The following is a 20,909-nucleotide window of genomic DNA, read 5'->3' on the forward strand; positions in this document are numbered from 1 at the left end:
GGCAATTACTCAAAATTCTTTGAGGACAAGCAATCTGTTATTTCAACTTTGAATCTTCCCCAGGTTATCTGAATATTGTCATTTTCAGTCATGTCTGATTTTTCATAACCCCATTTGCGGTTTTCTTGGCAAAGATATTAAAGTGGTTTGCCATTTCCTTCCCTAACTCATTTTACTCATGAGGAAACTGAGGCAAACTAAGTTAAGTGATGCCTAGGGTTCCTAAGAGATGTCTGAGACCAGATTTGAACTCACTAAGGGAAGCCTTTAAAACCCCAGAGCCAGCACACTGTGCCACCTAGCTATCCTGGTTACCCGATTATCCTTTGTAAATATTTATTGAACGAACAAAATAATGAATTTATTGCCGTATATGTAAATGATGGCAAACTAAAATTGCAACCACAAATGAACTAGAACACCAAAACTACGTTACTAAAGGCTCACACAAAAGTGTTTTCATTCAAAGACCAACACAGCAAGCTTCATACGGGCGGGTATTTAATCAATGCTCGTTGAGAGATTAAGCTGGCGAAAACGCCCAAACCAGTGCTCAGAAGAGCTTTCTCCACCTCTCCACCCCTACACATAGAGGCACACGTGCAACACCTACAAGCAGAAAACACCGATTCTCACTCGTGACTGCATTAGATGCACTCTCGTTCCCACTGAGACTACAAAAGAGGCAAAGGCAAACGCTTTCAGCAAGAACCAGTTTGACCACTCCCGCCAGGGAGGCGATAGCTTCGGGAGGGGTTGGGGTTGGAAGAAAAATCGGACTAAGGGGTGGGGGCGCAGAAGGGCCTGGCCTGGGAAACTCGGGGAGGAGACGAGGGGCGGCGCCCTGGCTCACGTGGGTGGAGAGCAGCTGAAGGTCCGTGCTAGAAGCTTGGCTGTCCTCTCGGGCTGAGCTCTGGCTGAGGAGGTGGCTTGGGAAGAGGAGGAAGAGGAGGAGGAGGAGGAGGAGGAAGAGGAGGAAGAAGAGGAAGAAGAAAAGGAGGTGGCGGTGGCGGAGAGTGTGACGGTGGCTACGCCCGCGGTGCCTGAGGCAGGAGGAGGTGGTGGCGGGGAAAAAAGGGAAGACCTAGGAGGACGGGAGCAACCTCGGACTGGGGACTGAAGAGGCGCGAGCTGCCCGCGGCGGTGCTGTCGGCTCGCCCACCCGCCAGCGGCCGCTCGCCCGGCCCCCGCGTTACACCCTGCAGCCCCCAGTGCCCACGGTGTTCTTGCCCTAGCGCGGAGCGCGCCCGGGCAGCCCCCTGAATGACGGGCGGAAGGTTTGACTTCGACGATGGCGGCACCTATTGCGGCGGATGGGAGGAGGGCAAAGCGCACGGGCACGGAATCTGCACGGGGCCCAAGGGTCAGGGCGAGTACTCTGGTTCTTGGTCTCACGGCTTCGAGGTGGTAGGTGGCTACACCTGGCCCAGCGGCAACACGTATCAGGGCTACTGGGCACAGGGCAAACGCCATGGGCTGGGCGTGGAGACGAAGGGCAAATGGATGTACCGGGGGGAGTGGTCGCACGGCTTCAAGGGGCGCTATGGGGTCCGGCAGAGCTTATGCACCCCTGCACGCTACGAGGGCACTTGGAGTAACGGGTTGCAGGACGGGTATGGCGTGGAGACCTACGGTGACGGAGGTGAGTTGCGCGCGGACAACAGTGAACTGTGTACGTGTGTGTGTGTCTATGTCCTCAAAAGGTGTTATAGTGTAAACCCAAATGGAACTTCCCTTCTTAGTCTCGGCGCCAACTAAGGCTGCTGAAAGTGGGGAGGACTCGGCGGGCGTGCACGCTCGCACGCGCGCACACACACAGACACAGACAGACACACACACGTGTCAGGAAGACTGCCAAAAACACCTGGAGCTCCATGTACTGCTTAAGAATAAATCTCCTGCTACCCCCACTTCGTCCCCCAAGAAAAAAAGGAGGGAAGTTGCTTTGATTGAGATGGTTACACTTGGGTAATGATTTGTATACCTTTCTGCCCCTCCCTCAGTCACGGAGGAGACTGTGTGTCCATTTCTTGGGGTTACGTGGCTTGAATGTACCTGACAACGTCAGGTCCTCAATGCCAAGGGGAAGGCGGGAGGAACAGCCTCCACCCCTACTCAGCTCTGGCCCCAGAGAACTGATATGGAAGGGGACTGTCACTTGAGATTGTCACATTACGTTCCCGATCTGTCCCAAACCTCTCCCAAGCACTCTCCTGGAGAGAGAAAGAGGGAGCGCATTTGAAGGCTCTGGGGCTTGGCGGTTCCCAGGCCCAGCATATTATTGCTTTGGAGACCTGTAGTCTTCCCCAGACCAATCTTGCTTCACGCAGTATTTCACTTTCAATCCCGGGTAATACTTGGAAGTGGGAAACAGAATCTAGTAATGGGGGAGGGGAACCTCAGGTAATTATGCCTTATTGAGTACACTATGCAGCAGGGAGGAGAAATGAATCTTAGTGCAGTTTAGTGGAGGGGGAGGGGTCCCAGATATCACTTAAACTTAGTTCTCAAATTCTCTTAAATTCTCTTAAAGTAGCATAGTTAATTGCTACACTGGCGCTCCAAGTAGAAATTACCTTGTAAGTTAAAAAAAAATCTTTGTACTAGTGAAAAACAAAAACTTTCAGAAGTAGAAAAATGTATATACCCTTGTCAAACTAGATAACTCAGAATTACAAAGAATTCAGATTAATTATTCAGAATACCAACAGTGAAATCACCAATATTTTTTGTTGTTGGAACTTAAACACCATAGAAGGCAATGAATAAACTTAGCCAATGTTAATGCATTTGTAAACAAAATAAAATTATTAACAAGACAAATTATTCCTTTTGAGTTAAGAAAATTTTAAATAATTAAAAGACACGATTCAATAACTTTGTTAGAAATTTTAGGTAGTGCTGTCTCTCAAATACTTTAGTAAAATAGTAATCTGAATGATATGACTGGTTTTAAACAAGTTATTTTTTTGAAGCTAAGTCCTGGCTAAAAATTTGTGCGAGGACTTAACAGCTCTTCAGAGTTGTCGGATACTTGAGGTGAATGCACCTCAAATCCATCAAAGCATCATTCATTCTTGCCAAAATGAAAGCTTATATAATTATCATTTGTCTTAAGAAAATGACAGTAGTGTTTAAACTGGAAGTTCAAATATTTTGCCCGATATATATATATATATATATATATATATATATATATATATATATATATATATATAAAATTCCTAACCTTTACATTTTAGGTTATAATAATTACTTAGAGGTCCTCCAGAGTCAGTGCCCCTTCCACTGTACCAGTATATTGGGTGGAAGAATAAGATGTCTGAAAGAAAGGTGCAATGGGTCCTGTAAATGATATTATCATTGTAGGCATATAGCTGATACAATGGAGAGAGCACTGGGCCTAGAATGGGAACACTGGTGTTCAAATCCAGCCTAAGACAAGTATTAGCTGTGTGACCCTGGGCAAGTCACCTAACCCCTGTTTGCTTCAGTTTCTTCATGTGTAAATTAGGGTAAAGAAGGATATGGCAAATCACTCCTGTCTCTATCAAGAGGAGTCAGAGTCACACATGATTAAATAACAACAAAGTGGAATGTCATCTCCTTGAGGTCTGGAAGTTGTTTCAAGCAATTGCACCTACCTGCAGGTATTGTTAGAATCCAATGGAACAATTGTAAAGTGTTTAGGGCAGCTCACCAAAAACACTCTGTAAGTGTTAGCTATTATTATTAGTTGCTTTTAAATTGAGGTAGTTAAAAAGTTTGGTTGAAGGGAAGAGGGGAAGTTCTTCCATAGCTTATTTTTGAAAAACAGATTTTAAATATGAATTATTCATGTTGAATTTATACTGTTACTAAGGTGCCTTATATAGTAAGCTTAGGCCATTTGTGATGCCCAAGCATGTCTCATTTTCTAGTAAGCAGTACAAACAATAAAGGGAAATTTTAATATTCGTAATATTGAAGCCTGAGTAGTTACCAATATAGCTTTTTAGTAAACATGTCCTTTGTACATTGTGGCTATCTACAGTTTTAATGTTAATTTTGGAACTGATATATTAAGACACTTGAAATCAAAATATCTTGAAACTTAACTTCCCATAGTGCATTTTCTTAAGAGAACTAGAATGAGAACTGGTAGATGATCAGCAACAACATACTTGTCACAGCCACTGTTGCTCTGTACAAACACTATACTGGTGTGTCTCAACTAGACAATTGACATACTTTTTGTAAAAAAAATTTTCAAGATAAAAAATATATCAGGCTTAAAAATATTTTTCTAAGCCTTTCAGATCCTTTGAAATAAATTTATAAATAGAATTAGAGAGTAGATGTATATCTGCTATCTTTTGTGTCTGTACATGCTTATATTTGTATTTTAAACCCTGTAAGCACACAATAAATTCCATTAAGTTCTGGGATTATTTTGATTTTCTTTTGAAGTAAAGGACAGTGGTACAAAGCAAAGAATACAAGTATTATCACCAAAATTTTCATCCTACAAATTAGAAATCTGAAAATTAGAGAGATAAAATGATTATGGTTATATTGGTGGTAACTAAAAATCTGGGATTCAAGGAAGGTCTTTGATTCCAAATTCAGGGCTTTTTCCATTATACTTTGCTACATGTTACAGTAATTCTATAAGAAAAATATCTCGTGATTTTTCTAAAAAATCAACAAAATCTTTAAATGTTGTGATTAGGCCATTTTATCTAAATTAGGAAATGTTCTCTAAAAACTCAACATGATCATTAAAAATAGGATAGAATTTGACTTATACAATTTTAAAGCACTCCTTTTCCTATGTCTTACTTTCATCTATCATCATCATAGATCGAGTTGAAAGGATTGCCATGATATTGAATATAGTCCAAACCCTTCATTTTACATATGAGGAAACTGATTTGCCCAATGTAAAAACAGGGAGTCAAGTCCAGAGGTGGAATTTCATATGAACAGAGGTCTTCTGACTCCAGAGCCAGTGCTCCTTCCACTGTACCACATTTCCCAATTGTTTAATACTTCTTGTGCACATCTTCGTTGTCTTTTCATTGGGTTTTTCTTCATCATAAAACATTACTGTTGAGAAAAAGTTTGAAGCTATTTCTGCTACACTGTTCTAAACATCTACAATTCTTCTAAACATATTTTCACATTTATTATGCTGTACAAGAAAAATCAGATGAAAAAGGGGGAAATGGGGAAGGGGGTGGGAAGCAAGCCTTTGTAGCATACAAATATATAACAAAGGAGGTTAGAATCTAATTGTGATTAACAAAATGCTTAGAACCAAATACTTCCCAGAATCAAGGGAATACAATTTGGAATGCTTTAAATTAAAAAATAGTTTAATGAAACAACTAAATTAACAGTGTGGTATATAATTTGTAGTATTTTTTTCCTGAAAATATTTATACACCTTTAAAATTGTTTCTTAATGAGTAATAGAGAAACCCTTTTCCCCTAGTTTTATTTAATTACGAAAATATCAAATGACTCACAAAGCATTACTGAAGAATTTATTAAAAATCAGTTATGTACTGACTTTCTGTAGGATATGAAGTATGCTAGTAGAGTTATCTAATATTTCAATACAACCTAACTCTTGTAATTATTGTTTTTGCCTCAAAGCATTTCAAGAAACATTTAAGTTTTATATTCTTGTTTCTTGAAGTATGCCCAGATTGTTTAAAATTTTTTGATATGTATTTACTCAAGTTCAGTTCAATTGAAAACCATAGATATTGTAGGGTTTGCCTTGAGTTTGAAAACATTATAATAAAGTATTTTGAGTATTTCTTTTTTTAAAAAAATCATTATTTGCATCTATCAGACTTTTGGAAATTATTCTAGTAAAAATTGGCTTTGTTATCATAATTTAAAATGGGAAATATGTTTCCAATGCATCTTATTCAAAATGGTATTTTATTTTTAAAAATTTTGATAATAGCTTTTTGTTTTTAGATTTTGAAAATAGCTTTTAGTTTTTAAAATATATGCAAAGATAGTTTTCAGCATTTACCTTTGTAAATGTGACCCAAATATGACCCAGACAGAATCCAGAAAGAGTTGGAAGGGAACTGCTAAGGAATCCAATCCAACTCCTTCAACTTTACAAACCAGGTCTGACCCAAATTCTCCCTCCTTTCCCTCACCCTGTCCCCTAGACAGCAAGTAATCCAGTATGGGTTAAACATCTTCAATTCTTTTAAACATATTTCCACATTTATCATGCTGTACAAGAAAAATCAGATGAAAAAGAGGAAAAATGAGGGGGGAAAGCAAGCAAACAGCAAAGGTGAAAATACTATGTTGTGATCCACATTCAATCCCCCTAATTCTCTTTCTAGATGTAGATGTTTCTTTCCATTTACAAGTCTATTGGAATTGCCTTGAATCACCTCATTGTTGAAAAGAGCCCAGTCCATCACAGCTGATCGTCACATAATTTTGTTGTTGCTCTTGGTTCTACTCATTTCACTTAGGAAGATATTATATTTTTAATCACTAAGTAGCTCATAGACTTGTTAAACTGTGTATAGAAGCAAAGGAAAATGGAGTTAAATTTTCTATATATTTTGCCTCATTTCACGAAAATTCTAACATCAAATGGTGAATTCTAAATTACTATATCCAGTAATAAAACTCATAATACAAATGGTCATTTCAGCACATTTTCTTGATGCTATTGTCTGTATGTGGCAAATTTCTGCAGAGAGAGATGAAAAATTTAGTTACTGAAGTAGACAGTATATATGGTGTCTTAGAATGATATAGTCTAGCTATCAAGAACAGTGATAATTTTTTTTTTTTTTTATATTTAGGGTTCCAAGAAACTTTAACTAAATATTTAAGAAAGAGGATTTATAATCTTGTGGTTACAAAGCTATAGAAAAATAAACTTTCTTCATACAAGACTACAAACAAAAAATATTATGAGCTATGATGAGTAATATGATTGGAATTGTCTTCTTAAAAATAGCTAAAATATCCCTTAATATTTATTTGGGAGTGGATGGATGAAGCCCTAGAATTTGAGATAGTGTATTCCATGTATAGGATCTCTTTGTCCTATTTAGAAGAGCTGGCGTTGATTTCATCACCCTAGTTTAAAAAAAAAAAAAGATTATGATCAACATAAAAAGATAATAGAATAATTGCCCTGGATTTTGCATTCTCATGGGTATCCATTTCCTTCTAAGAACCAAAAAATATGTCACAATTAGGTTATACTTCTGAGCTCTATTGTTGATTTTCATAAATAGAAGACCTTGATTATAAATTAATGACAAAAAACTTGGCTTTTCAGATAACATCTCAATAATGAAAAAGAAGAAAAAAATTCATCAAAAGTATTTCAAAATTACTAGTCTTGAATATCTCTAATGCCTCCCTGTATTGTGTTTTGTAATGATGAAAGTAAAAATAAAAATTTGCTTTACTTTACTCCTAATGGTACACTGTTTTGTATTATCTTAAGTGTTTGAAGTATGTACATATATGATTTTCTTTTATTTAAATCAGGTGAAAAAATAGAAATGAGCATTTTCAATGACTAAATATTGAACTGAATATGCATTCATTTCATAAACTGAGCATCTTGTAGGGAACTAAGGTAAATTATATGTTGAGTAATCTATTTTCTATTGATCTGCAGAGGAAACTTATTTAGAAGTTTACAAAATATAAGACAAAATTTTACATATTTGCCAAGTATCCATAGGTAAATATCCAGCTAAGAATTTTCAGAATTTTGTGTTACATTAAAAAATTATTCCTGTCCTCAAGATGGAGAGGTAAAATGAAAGGAATGAAGTCAAGTGAAAAAAACATATTCATGAATATGTCTAAATCTGTCTAAAAATATACATATTTGCCTGAATGGATGTTATTTATATAATTTGGGAATGCTATTAATCACATAGACTATAAGATTCTGCAAAGCATTATTAAATAGTATTCTATCAGAGTTAATGAGGGAAAGGCAAAAAGAAAAAACTTAGTTCACAAGAAGAAAACAGGTGTACATGTTTGAAAGACAATCACAGGCTGGAGATGAAAACTGGGGAGTAGAATAATTTAATAGTTGGTTTGAATAAGCCTCTGATTTAAGGGAAATTTTTATTTAATTACTGCTTATGACAAAGAAAGCTATGAAGTTTGGAGCAGATAAATGAATGGCATCCATTCAACAAATATTTGTTAAATGCCTTCATTGCATCAGGTACTGGGTTCTGTGGTAGACACTATACAGATACAAAAATGAAACAGTTCTTGAATATGTGGGAAGAGAATGTGTACAAATATAACTATATACATACAATACATACAAAATACATACAAAGTAATTTCCAAGGGAGCAGGCCCTAACCATTGTGAGAATCTAGACAGCCTTATGGTACTACTTGAGCTAAGCTTTTAAAGTAAAGTGGTTGATGTGCTGCGATGCAGAGGTGAAAAAGGCTTAAGAAACTGGTTAAAGGCTTTGGGATTGGAGATATGCCTTCTATGGGGAACCAGCTAGAAGGTAAACTGTGTGAAGGGAAGTGGTGTGCAGTAAGTCTGGAAAGGGTTAGTCCTAGATTGGGAAGGACTTTAAATGACAATCGAATGAATTTGTATTTGTTCCTAAAGATAGTAGGAAGTAATTTTAGGAATATCACTTTAGACTAAAAAGAAATTAGAGGGAAGGAGATCAATTACGAGGCTATTGCAGTACTCCTGGTGAATTAAAAAAAAGAGGATAAAGGCATTATTTGTGAGTAGAGAGAGAATAAATAAGTGGATAAGAGAATAATATAACTTTGTTGATGTTTGACTAATGGAGGAAAGTATTCTAAGTATTGATACCAAAAGTGAATTATGGGGGAAAGTGTTTTATGTATTAATACTAAAGACAATCTCTTAATTTTATTATGTTAGTAACTTTCATTTGAGGATACTCTATACTTAGTAAAGGATGAGGTCAGGGCTGGCGGTATATTTCTGGAGTTGCTATGTACTAGTGTATTTGAAGCTATGAAGCTTCATGAAGAATGAATAAACGAATTTTGAGCAAGACTGACTAGAAGAAAAAAGGAAGAGTCGGCAAAGCAAATCCTAAAAATACTAGAATTAACATGAAATCTAGAAGTTTACTGTTTGAGACCAAACAAAAGAGTGTTTTAAAAAGAAGAGGAAATTCTTCATAACTTAAAATTGGCTGAATCTTTAATTTTCTCATACTGAGCCAAAATTATCCCACAATTCCCCAGATATATTTTGCATAAATATTGTAGCAAAAATGAAAGGGGAATCTTTTTATGCCTCAGTAGCATAATAAACATAGTTTCATCTTTCTAACCTGCTCTCCATCCCTCAAAAACAAACTTGATTATGTTGTTCAATTTAACTCTTCAGGACCCCATTTAAGGTTTTCTTGGCAAAGGCACAAGAATGGGGAAGCTAAGTAATGTAGTGGATAGAGCACTAGCCCTGAAGTTAGGAGGACCTAAGTTGAAATGTGCCTTAGATACATAATACTTGCTAACTGTATGACTAGTCACTTGCCTCATTGCCGCCCACCCAAAAAAAAAAAAATGTCCCAGAGTGATTTGTCATTTCCTTCTCCAACTTTTTATAGATGAGGAAACTAAGGCAAACAGAGTTAAATATCTTTCCTGTGGTCACACAACTAATAATTGTCTGAGGCTAGATTTGAACTCGGGAAGATGAGCCTCTTGATTCAACACCCAACATTCAATCCAGGGCATCACCTTCTTGCCCCAAAATCATTGTAGGTAGGGAAAATCTTAATTCACTTATCCATATTTATCTTCTAGTATGGAAACTCCATCCATCATACCTATAATTTACAAAGTTGAGAGAAATATGTATGGGGTAATGAGAGATTAGGTGATTTGTCAATAGTCATGCAGCTGGAATTAAAGAATGTAATCCCAAGTAGTCCTACTAGACCGACCTTGGATCCATGATTTTATGCCATCTCTCATGTTTGAAGTTATATATATGAAAAGACAATTACTAGGTTTTTAAAAATAAAGACAAAATTAAACCAGTAACTGAAGTTTAATTACAAAGTAGAACAGATAGACCAAACCAGGAGAATAGATGCTATAGTTTAATATGAAATATTTAAAAATATCTCTAGGCCTCGATATACCCATTTGCTTTTTTTCTACCTTATATGTACTATAAATTTATATCGTCTCTTTTTATGGCTAAATGTAGCAAAATTTATTATGGTCATAGATAATTTATTATCATTTCCTTTTTAAAGACTAACTCATTCTGTACTTTATTTGCCTAATCTTTCAAAGGTACTTATCAGGGACAGTGGACTGGAGGGATGCGGCATGGATATGGTGTGCGCCAAAGTGTGCCCTATGGCATGGCTACTGTGATCCGCTCGCCCCTCCGAACATCTCTGGCTTCTCTACGCAGTGAACAGAGCAATGGCAGTGTGCTCCATGACATTACCTCTGATAGCCCAGCTGGAACGAGAGGTGGGTTTGTCTTGAATTTCCATACTGATGCCGAATTAATGACTAGTAAGAAAAAAGGAGGCTTATTTAGAAGAGGATCCCTCCTTGGTAGTATGAAACTTAGAAAATCTGAATCCAAGTCATCAATCTCAAGTAAGCGTAGCTCTGTCCGCAGTGATGCAGCTATGAGCAGAATTAGTTCCAGTGATGCCAACTCAACAATTAGTTTTGGAGATGGTGATTGTGATTATTACCCAATGGAAGATCATGTTGATGCTACAACCACAGAGGCTTACATGGGAGAATGGAAAAATGATAAACGAAATGGTTTTGGCATTAGTGAGCGCTCAAATGGAATGAAGTATGAAGGAGAATGGCTCAATAACAAGAGGCATGGATATGGATGTACAGTGTTCCCTGATGGCTCAAAAGAAGAAGGAAAATATAAAAATAATGTTCTGGTTCGTGGAATAAGGAAGCAACTCATACCAATAAGAAACACAAAAACTAGAGAGAAGGTGGACCGAGCCATAGAGGGTGCACAAAGGGCAGCTGCTATGGCAAGAACAAAAGTGGAAATAGCAACTTCAAGGTATGTAAAAGCAAAATAAATATTTTATCAGGTTATATAAATTAGTAGAAAATCATGTGATATTTGTGCTTTTGGTAGGGACATCAAAAAAGATTTTATAAATTCTAAGTACAGGTAGGAAATACATAGAAAATTAATTATTTTCAAGTAATGTGAAGATGAGAAATGTCCTTTCACTTTTAGGAAATTGGTATGTTTTCAAAGAGATACACATTATAAAAATGCTCTTATTTTAAATTGCCAGTTTACCAATTAATGTAGCAATGAAATTTAATCAAATTCTATAGAACGCTACCAAACAGAACATTTGAAACACTATCCTAGGAAGCAAATATTTTATGTTCCAGGAATAAAATTTTGATTTATTTAGAAAGGTAGCAAATGCAAACATCTACTTTCACTTTCTTGCCTAAGGATGGAGCTTGAACAAAGAAGAGCTCTGTAAAAATAATTTCTACAGACTATCCATCTAACCCTAGTAAAAAGGCAAAAATTTTTCTTTCATATACAGAGAAGATGGTGATATTGAGAAGTTTTAGAAATTGCAAGTTGGAAGTTCAGGTTGGATGGCAGTCTTTATAGTGAAATAAAAGGCTAAGTCATTTGCTATAAACTTAAAACTAGAGTTGGAGAAAAGTAAAAGGGTTTGGAACATTGGCTGTGGGAAATCAGAGATGACATTTGGTAAAATTAGAAGAAGGATTTTTGTTGAGTACCAGCAAGAGCCTACCTGAAGCTTTATGTCATAAATTTGACAGATGAGATCATTTCTCTTTCTGTGATACTTTAAAGTCCCAAGAAGGAACAGAAAATTATGGTGAAAAGGGATAAGGATCTGAAGACCAGAAATGTGAAATAGAGGGACTGGGAATTGTAGGGTAATAGAATCAAAGTGGAAGGTCATTGAGGCACAACTGAATATAAGGATAAATGAAGGATAAGGAAGAGGAAATGGGGAAATAGGGATGAGTCAAGGAAAAAGGTGACAACACATAATGTTAAGGAATATATTTAGTGTGGATCAAAGAGTGAGAAAGATACAAGAGTAGAAGATTGTGGTAAGTATAAAGAATTTCAAAGTTCTGGATTTTTAGAGATTTTGCAATTCTGAGAAATACTAAAGTCTAATATTTCACTTTATATGATTGAAAGTGTGTATAGAAATCATCAGCACTGAGGGAACTTATATTCAGATTGTTAAGGGGTTATCAAAATGAATATTTAAAACTCCACAAGTTATAGTAAGAGGTAGAATGGAGAGAGACTGAATCTGACACTGTTGTGAAATGGGGCAGATACTTTTAGTATTTATCTCACAGAATTGAATCACTCAAATGAGAGAATGCAGATGAAGTACTTTAATTTTATTAATACATAATTTTTGTTATTTTTTGATTAATAAAATTAATTTTATTAATACATACATTTTATTATCGTTAATAACACCACAGACCTCAGAAACGAAAAGGTTATTGAGGCTTTGTGCTAGAGGAAAAGTCTAGAAATAGCAATGGGTAGCCAATGAGTAAGTCCCCTTTTCCAGGAACTTTTAGTTTGGGGAAATCTAAAGAAATGGGCACCACAGGAAATGGCTGAAAAAATGTGATAACTTGGGTGGAACAGAGATTCTTAACATTTTCCACTTGCGACCCTTTTTCACCCAAAAAGGTTTTATGCAATGCTGGGTGTGTAGGTATATAAAATGGGCATACCAATCAAATGTTTAATGATAATCATAATTTTGTGACCTCCCACCTTCAATTATGATACTCAATATGAGGTCATGACTGATAGTTTTTTAAGAAAATTTGACTTAGGAGATATCCAGGATATATTCAAAGTGAAGAATTCAAAAGAATGTGGCAGGGTGAAATAATGGAAACTTGAGCTTTGGAAAGACCTCTGACAGTTACTAGGTAAGGTGTATATGAGTTTATAATAATGTCATTAATAAGAGCTTACTTTAAGAGGGATGATAAAGAAAATGAACAAATCTGGAAAATTGTCTCATTTTCTCAGTGTAATTTTCATAAGTTTACATTTTCTTTATTCCACATCAGAGAAAAAGGGACTTAGTATAGAAGCTTTCTTAGCATTTAGCTCATGGCAGCAGAAAGAAATGAAACATTTTAGTATAGGAACGCTGGTCCTCAATGGAAATTAATTTGTTCCCTTATACCCCTTATCTTGAGGGCATTTTTTTAGTTTCTCAAATTTCCCATGTTTTTATTTTTATTTTAGTTTGCCATTTAATCTTCTTGCAGTTATAAGATTATACTGATTTCATATATTAAATTTCACTTCTTTAGCTCATCTATGGAAGTGTCTAGTTTTACAACATCAGTGCTTTTAGTATTAAACAATTATTAATAATTACCAATATTAGCACCCTACCTCTTTTAAAACCTAATCTCTTGTATTACTTTTAACTTCACATGTCGAAATCTTTCATCTAATTCTTACCTCAGAGACCTAATGATATATTAGAAACAGTAAGTGTTGGGCATATGGAGAAAATATATATGGATAGGAATTTAAGAATCTAATTTTTATATCCTTATTATCATTTATTTTCTTTAAAAGATTAACTTAAAATGAGGAAATTAATTTGAATGAGGAGAATAAGCTTGTATCAGACTAGATCAGTGATTCATGGTATTTAAATACCTATTTCAGCTTTCCTAAATATCATGAAATTACAGCCTATTCTTTTGGCAGAATTGCCTTTAGGGATGACCTTTAAAAAAAAAGGCAGTTGGGCACAGAACTGTATTTTGTACTATTAGATGATCTTTAGTGTCAGGTGTAAGGTTTGTACCAGGTGTTCCAAAGCTTCTTGTGAAGCATTCCATTGGGTCAACCTCTACAAGAGAAACTTAGAATGTTATTACCATATAAAAAATTTTTATAATAGTAGAAAAATGTGATTTCATACATTTTCCAACTTATGATTAAGCTAAGTATAAAATTGACCTGAGGGGAAAGAAAAAAACCCACTGATGTCACACACCTCAGCCCACACTTTATGCCTTACTTAAGGCAAGGTAAAGCAAAAGTGTCAATCTGACAAAACTCCTAGGGGTTCCCTGAACTGGATTAAAATATAGTTGGCAAATATTTGACAAAATTAATAAAAATTACAGTACAACATAGATAATGTTCACTTGTATTCTAAGTTGCCATGCAATCTGTGGTAATCCATTTCAATTTTTTTTTTTTGACACCACTGGTATAAGGCCTTATACTTTTGTCCATTAACACATTTTATAAGATTAAATATGTACACTTAAAAACTTTATCCTGTTATATTCAGTTCATTTTTTTCATTTCCATTCTTAGATTCTTTATTGTACTGCCTTTATTGTATACTAAAGGTATAGAGGGATGGTATTTTTTAATCTTAGCTATCATGATTTCTATTCAGTTTCTCTGTACAGTGTCATAACCTTTGTATTTCTCTGTTTTTCCAAGGCTTTCTTAATACAAAAAGAGAAAGGGGGAAATAATCCTGCTAAGAATTTTTGAAAATATTCCTTGGGGGAAAAAATAACATGTACCTTATTGTCATCATGCATTATTATAGCATTTTGTAGAGTCAGAATTACTATTTAATTTTGTCCCTCTTCTTCTACTGGCTAATAGTATCTTATCCTTGATGATACAAAAAGATTAAGGATTTCAGGCAACATAGTGACTGAATCAAAGTTAGAAACTAGACTCTCTAATCATTTTCCCACTGATTAAACCACTAGGTCATTCTCTCAGTAAGAGAAAGGGAAATCAATTAGCAGCTATTGATTGATTTATATTTTACAATTCACCTAGTGGTTATATCTAAAAGATAGTTTATCCTTGACCTCCCCTGCACTCAAAATATTTTGTAGTTCATAAAATTAGAGAAGAGCCTTTCACATTTTGCCCAGAAGTCAAGCCTAGAATCCACTATTGAGGAAGAGTTGCTTTTCCTTGAAATATCAACGATATTTTTCAAAAAGATGTGCATAGGAGTGACATAGTATAGCAAAAGGATATTCTAAGAAGCACCTACTCTATAAACAACCTGTGGATTCTGAAGTAAAGAATCATCATAGAAAGTTCATCTATATCTGTGCTGTACACAAAAAGGATTTTCCTCTGAGGATTTATGAAAACATGTTCCCTGATCCATGAAAGGGAATTACTTAGCTTAGAAGTATCTGTGTGGTTAGAGCACGAGTTTTGCAGTCAGGAAGTTCAAATGCTGCTTCAAATACATAGTAGCACCCTGACTTATTAGCAAATAACTTAACCTCTGTTTCAGTTTCTCAACTATAAAATGCAAAGCATAATAATTATCTATTCAATAGGATTGCTAAGATAATTAAAAGAAAATATTTGCAAAAATGTTTTGCACAGTGCCCATATATAGTAGATGTTTAATAAATGCGTGTTCTTTCTTTATTCCCTTCCCACTTAACATTTAGTAGTTACCATTAATTTCTATTTGTAAGTTAAAATTATTTGCAAGTAAAACCACAAGAGTCAGGTAGTTAAAAGTAGCATGTAGCATTTCCCTTTTTTGCAGGTTTCCTTGTTTATCCAAAAGGTGGCATTTATATTAATGAGACCTCACTGCAATAACCTAATTCTCCCACGATACCTTGCCTTGTCTCCTTAGAGTTGTCATAACCTCATAATTATCAGCCCTGGCTTGGGGAAAAAAAAAAAGAAACAATTTTGATTTTGTGACAATCTCCATAAGAAGGGATTTCAGAGGTCATGTATTCCAAGAGGTAGTAGGATATCCTTGGACTGTATAAATAAATTAAATATTGAACTTAATTCTCTCATTTCCTACTCCCTATTAATAAATTAGAAAGAAAATCAGGAGCTCCTTTGCATCCCTGGAAGTGTTATTGGTTTACTGCCACTGTGCTGTTGCTTTCTAATGTGCCAAATTTATTGAGATAGCTTAGGAAATTTTATTGATGGCTAATGTGGATTGAAAACTACTATAATCATAGAATCTTAGAGCTACAGGGAACCTAGTTTAACCCCATCACTTTTATGATACTGTTCTTACCTAGTGCTGGTTTTACCTGTTCAACTTCTTTTTCTTCTCCACTGGTTATTTTTATGCATTACAGGCTCACTAATCAAAGTGCTATCCTTGGTTCTATCCTTGGTCTTCTCTTTTCACTCTATCTCACTTAGTGTTGTAGATAGAGCTGTCACTGAAGCCAGGAATACCTGAATTCAAGTCTCCCATGTGATACAAAATAGTTGTGTGACTGGCCAAATAAATTAACTTCTCAATGCCTCCAAGTAATTCTTAGAAATTAATTTGGAGAGTAGGTATGGATCTTCATTATTAGAATGTTGCTTACTTAATTGTTGTTGATAAAATTATAAATCCAGCAAAAAAAAAAAAAAAAGAGGAATTGATGAAGTGGAAGTAATATAATCTGAATTATAAGTGAAAAATCCATACAGAGTAAGAACTTGAGAGAAGGACCATCATTTAACCTAACAACTTCTTGATTTTGGCTGCAGTGTCTTAGTTCTTATAAAGAAACTAATATTGAAAAATAAGCATGTGGCTATATGGTGAAGGAAAAGGCATTTTCCAGTTTTAAAAAAATGAATCTCATTTTTGTAAGCAGTAAACTTGTTATTTAAAAGGGGGCAAGGAAAAATTATATTCGATGTGTCTTACTTGGACTTTGCAAACATTGATTGAAATAGGACTTTTGTTTCTTCCTATGTTTATAGTTCTTTCCTTTCAATAATGGACCAATTGTGTATAGGAAGCCAAGCATCCTATGCAATGGAATGTAGAGTAGTACCTAGAGGGGTTGGTTTCTAACTCTGATTCTGTCACTGTATCACTGGAAATTGTTCCATTTCTTTTGTCTTCAAGAATACAATTAAAACTAGTAACCTTTAGAAAGACTTGAAAAGAACTTAACTAGGAACTCTGACTATAAAATGAAATAATAGTATTAATGAAAATAATGTACAAAGAGATTTCTTTCTCCATATCTTCAGAAATCCTACCTGGACTTTTTTTCCCCTCTCATTTTCAAATTTAAAAAGTTCGCAATAAAAAAGCAGAAATCTAGAGACACTGGATAGAAAAATTAAGTGAAACCACAATAGTTTATATTTAAAAAAAAAAAACAAAAACCATTCTTCCATACTTGAGGTAGACAATCATGTAAAGAATGTAGAAAGAGAATTAAAGAAAATAAGTCAAATGTAAAAAGTGAAAAGGAAAGGGCTAATGAAATGTTGTAATATAAGTACAGCTAGGAGGTTTCTAAGAAAAGATTTGAATTTCTACATTTAAGTCTACATATAAAACAAAGTAGAAGGCTAAGGATTAATCATTGTATTCAAGAGTCTAAATAGGAATCTGTTCAGAACTTCTTTCCCAACTGAGCTACCTTGCCTTTCTAAATAATACTGCCATTTATTTCATTGTGCCTCTACAAATGTAGCCTAAACAAATGTCAGTAGAATTGAATAATGCTAGCATTAAAATCTGTCAATAATTATAGCAGGGCTGACCCTTTCAGTTGCTGTCAACATTGATCTATCTGTGACAGTGATGGAAGGATTGATGCTATGTGCTATCAGCTGTATTTAGAAAAATACCAAAAGAATTTATATCACCACCTCTACCTTCATTCATATTGTAGTTGGTAAGTGTGTCTAAAGAGCAAAAGCAAAGAATGGCAAAGGATCAGGATAAAATATTGATATTAGGGGTTTGTTTTATGACTAAACTTTTAAAATTACCAATCCATTTATAGCTTTTTTTAGAATTAATTAATTAAATTCTAATCATTGTTAACCAAAGTATAAACAGTGTAACATTTTTCTGAAGGATTTAAAAAATTCTTTACCTTTTAGTTCACCTTTTAACAGAAAATGAATTTAGAGTTAATTTAAATAAACAATTATATATTGTAGCCAACAGAAAATTACAATTAAAACCAGTTAGACTAATTAAAAATTCTGTTGGACTACAAATGTTGTGCTCTCACTAAATTTAATCTTGTGGTAGGTTCTTCTAATTTGTGTTTGTCAGACATAAAAACCATGGTTTTAAGATTGATTCCTTGGTTGTAATAATTTGTTTTGCCATGAAACCTAGTATTCATCATGAATAAAAAAGATAGAAATGAATGATAAAGGTATTATTTTCCTTAATTAAGTCAACCTTGTTGACATTGATTGGCAACACATAAGAATGCCAAGGCTCAAGATTTAGGCAACTGACATATGGCTATATAATTGATTTACACAAATTTTCACAAATGTCTCTTATAGATTTCTACATTAAAGGAATCAATGTTTTTCCTTTAATTTCTCACTCAAGCTGTGATGACGTTAGTTCAGTCAACATTTTGAATATCTAGTTAATATTAAAGAATATTCTGGAAGAAAATATGCCGTTAGAATTTATACAAAAGATCAAATCTTACCATTTTTTAAAAAAATCTAAACTGTAACATGATGAACAATTTTTATCTTTTTGAAAGGCTAGTTTGTGTTGTAACTCTTTCCTTCATTAAAAAAAAAAAAATCTATGGTGATAATTATAATTTATCATGTGGAAGCAATTTGGAAATGTAAATAGAAGTCCCTGGCAAGATTAATATGCTAAATTTATTTTTTTCATTTATTATTCATCATTCAGGCTTTCTAACATTCAAAGCCCTTACTGAGTCAGCATACATTATGGATCCAAATTGAACTTGTTACTACTCTGAGACAGGGGACCAATCTTGCCAATTTATTTTATTTTCTTTCTAAACTTTGTTTTTAATGATATATTTCAATACCATCTTTATTTTCAAATATATCCTCCCCTCTTCTCTGTTCAAAGAACTATCTCTTGTAGTTTAAGTTACAAGAGATTTAGCCAAATTAAGGAATACAATAATTGTATCAGTGCATATTGTATTACACATTACACATGGTCTCCCACTTATACCAATAAGGGAGGCAAACAGTTCTTTTCCAGGGCTTGAATTGTTCAGTCATTTTTTTCAGATATGTTTGATTCTTCATACTCCCATTTGGGATTTTCTTGACAAAGATACTGCAGTGGTTTGCCTTTTCCTTCTCCAGCTCATTTTACAGGTGAGGAAATCAAGGCAAATAAGATTAAATGACTTGCCCAGGATCACTCAGCTAATAAGCATCTGAGGACATATTTTAATTCCAGAAGAGAAGTCTTTCTGATCCAGGACTAGCACTCTATCTACCTATTTGCTCCCTATCTGCCCTCAGCCAGTGTTAATCTTGGTTATTTTGATTATACAAAATTTAGTTTTGTTTTGTTGTTCATTCCATTTGCAATGTTTAGAAATTATGTATTTTTTTCTGCAGCGTTTTAAATTTTGTTTTTCAAAATACATGCAAATATGGTTTTCAACATTTACCCTTGTAAAACGCCATGTTCCAAATTTTTTTTCTCCCTCCCCATCTCTCCCACCTTGAACAAGTATTCTAATATAGGTTAACTGTGTACAATTTTTCTAAATATGATTCCACATTTATCATTTCTGCAGAATTTTTCATATTCATCCTTTCTTATGGGATAATAATATTCCATGAAATTCATGTGCCACAAATTGTTTAGCCAATTCCAGTCAATGGACATCAGTGTTATTTACTATTCTTGGGTAGCACAGTGAATATCTTGGTGTATATAGTACCTCTGTTTCTGTCTCTGACCTCAGAAATATATACCTGCCAGGGTAATCTTAGTAAATTCCAATAATCAAGGGAATGAATATTTTAGTCAATATTTTTGTAGTAAAATTCTAAATTACTTTCTACAATGCTTAGGGTAATTCACAGCTCCACCAATAGTAGATTTCATGTGAATGTCTCCCTGAAGTTCTTCTAATATTAACCATTCCCTTCTTTGACTCTTGTTTACTAATTTGAGTGTGAAGTGAAATTTTAGAATTTTGATTTACATTTCTTTCATTAGTGATTTAGAGCTTCTTTTCATGAAGTTATTAACAGTTTTCTTGCCAGGTTATTTTGTTGGAGCAGTATTTTAAAATGTGTTGGTGACTATTATTTATTGAACATTGTACTATTTCTATCCCACCACGACCAGAAAGGGAAGCAAAACATTTTGAGCAAATTACAGGTGATTATATCAGAAGATAGAGATTTATTCAGATCAATTCCAGTGTAGCCCTTCAGCTAGATTGGGTTGTTTGCCTAATAAGATCAGGTGAAAACTCAAGTAAAGGAGAGTTGAGAAAATGGATTTGTTGATCCTTTTTTATATATTTTATTCCTACATATGGGTATGTGTTATAAATACATTCTCTTGAGGATAGTTGATTCTGGTGTGGTTGTATGTAAAAAGATATATGCAATGCTAGTACTTCTTTAGTGAGCCAATGCAAAGTTACTCTGAAAAGACCTGAGGCTTTGGTGGATCATAAGCCCAATATGAGGTAATAATGTGAATATGGCAATCAAAAAAGTTAATGTGACTGCTGGGAATATTAAGAGAAGCTTACTATTTGGGATTAGAGGATGGTTAGTTTGGCTGAACTCTGTGACAGTTCAGACTATATCTTGGTCAGACCATATCTGAATTATTGTTTCTTTCTGGCACCACATTTTAGGAAGGACATTGAGCCCCAGGCATGGTAGAACATGCCTATAATGCCTGCTGAGGAAATCAAGGCTGGTGAACTGCTTGAACTCAGAAGTTTTGAGCTTGAGTAGAGCTAAAGCCAATCACATGCTTGCTCCAATATGCAGAACAGCCTCTAGGAGTTGAAAGGGGAACCACTGAGTTGCTT

General features: G+C 34.7%; 1 protein-coding gene across 5 annotated transcripts in view; it reads left to right on the top strand.

Annotated features, from left to right (window-relative positions):
- The first annotated feature begins 725 nt into the window (after positions 1–725).
- The window catches only part of JPH1 (junctophilin 1), a 93,937-nt gene continuing 73,753 nt past the window's right edge, over positions 726–20,909 (top strand). For 4 of the 5 annotated variants that reach the window (XM_031946244.1, XM_031946245.1, XM_012541259.3 and 1 more), the window contains exons 1-2: positions 726–1,642; positions 10,329–11,085. In XM_031946244.1, coding sequence (XP_031802104.1) covers positions 1,264–1,642; positions 10,329–11,085 — 1,136 coding nt within the window. In that variant the 5' untranslated portion in view covers positions 726–1,263. The remainder of the gene's footprint in view (positions 1,643–10,328; positions 11,086–20,909) is intronic. The other variant, XM_003759699.4, reaches the window with a different exon arrangement.

Source organism: Sarcophilus harrisii, chromosome 1 (assembly GCF_902635505.1).
Source record: "Sarcophilus harrisii chromosome 1, mSarHar1.11, whole genome shotgun sequence".
Lineage (NCBI taxonomy): Eukaryota > Metazoa > Chordata > Mammalia > Dasyuromorphia > Dasyuridae > Sarcophilus > Sarcophilus harrisii.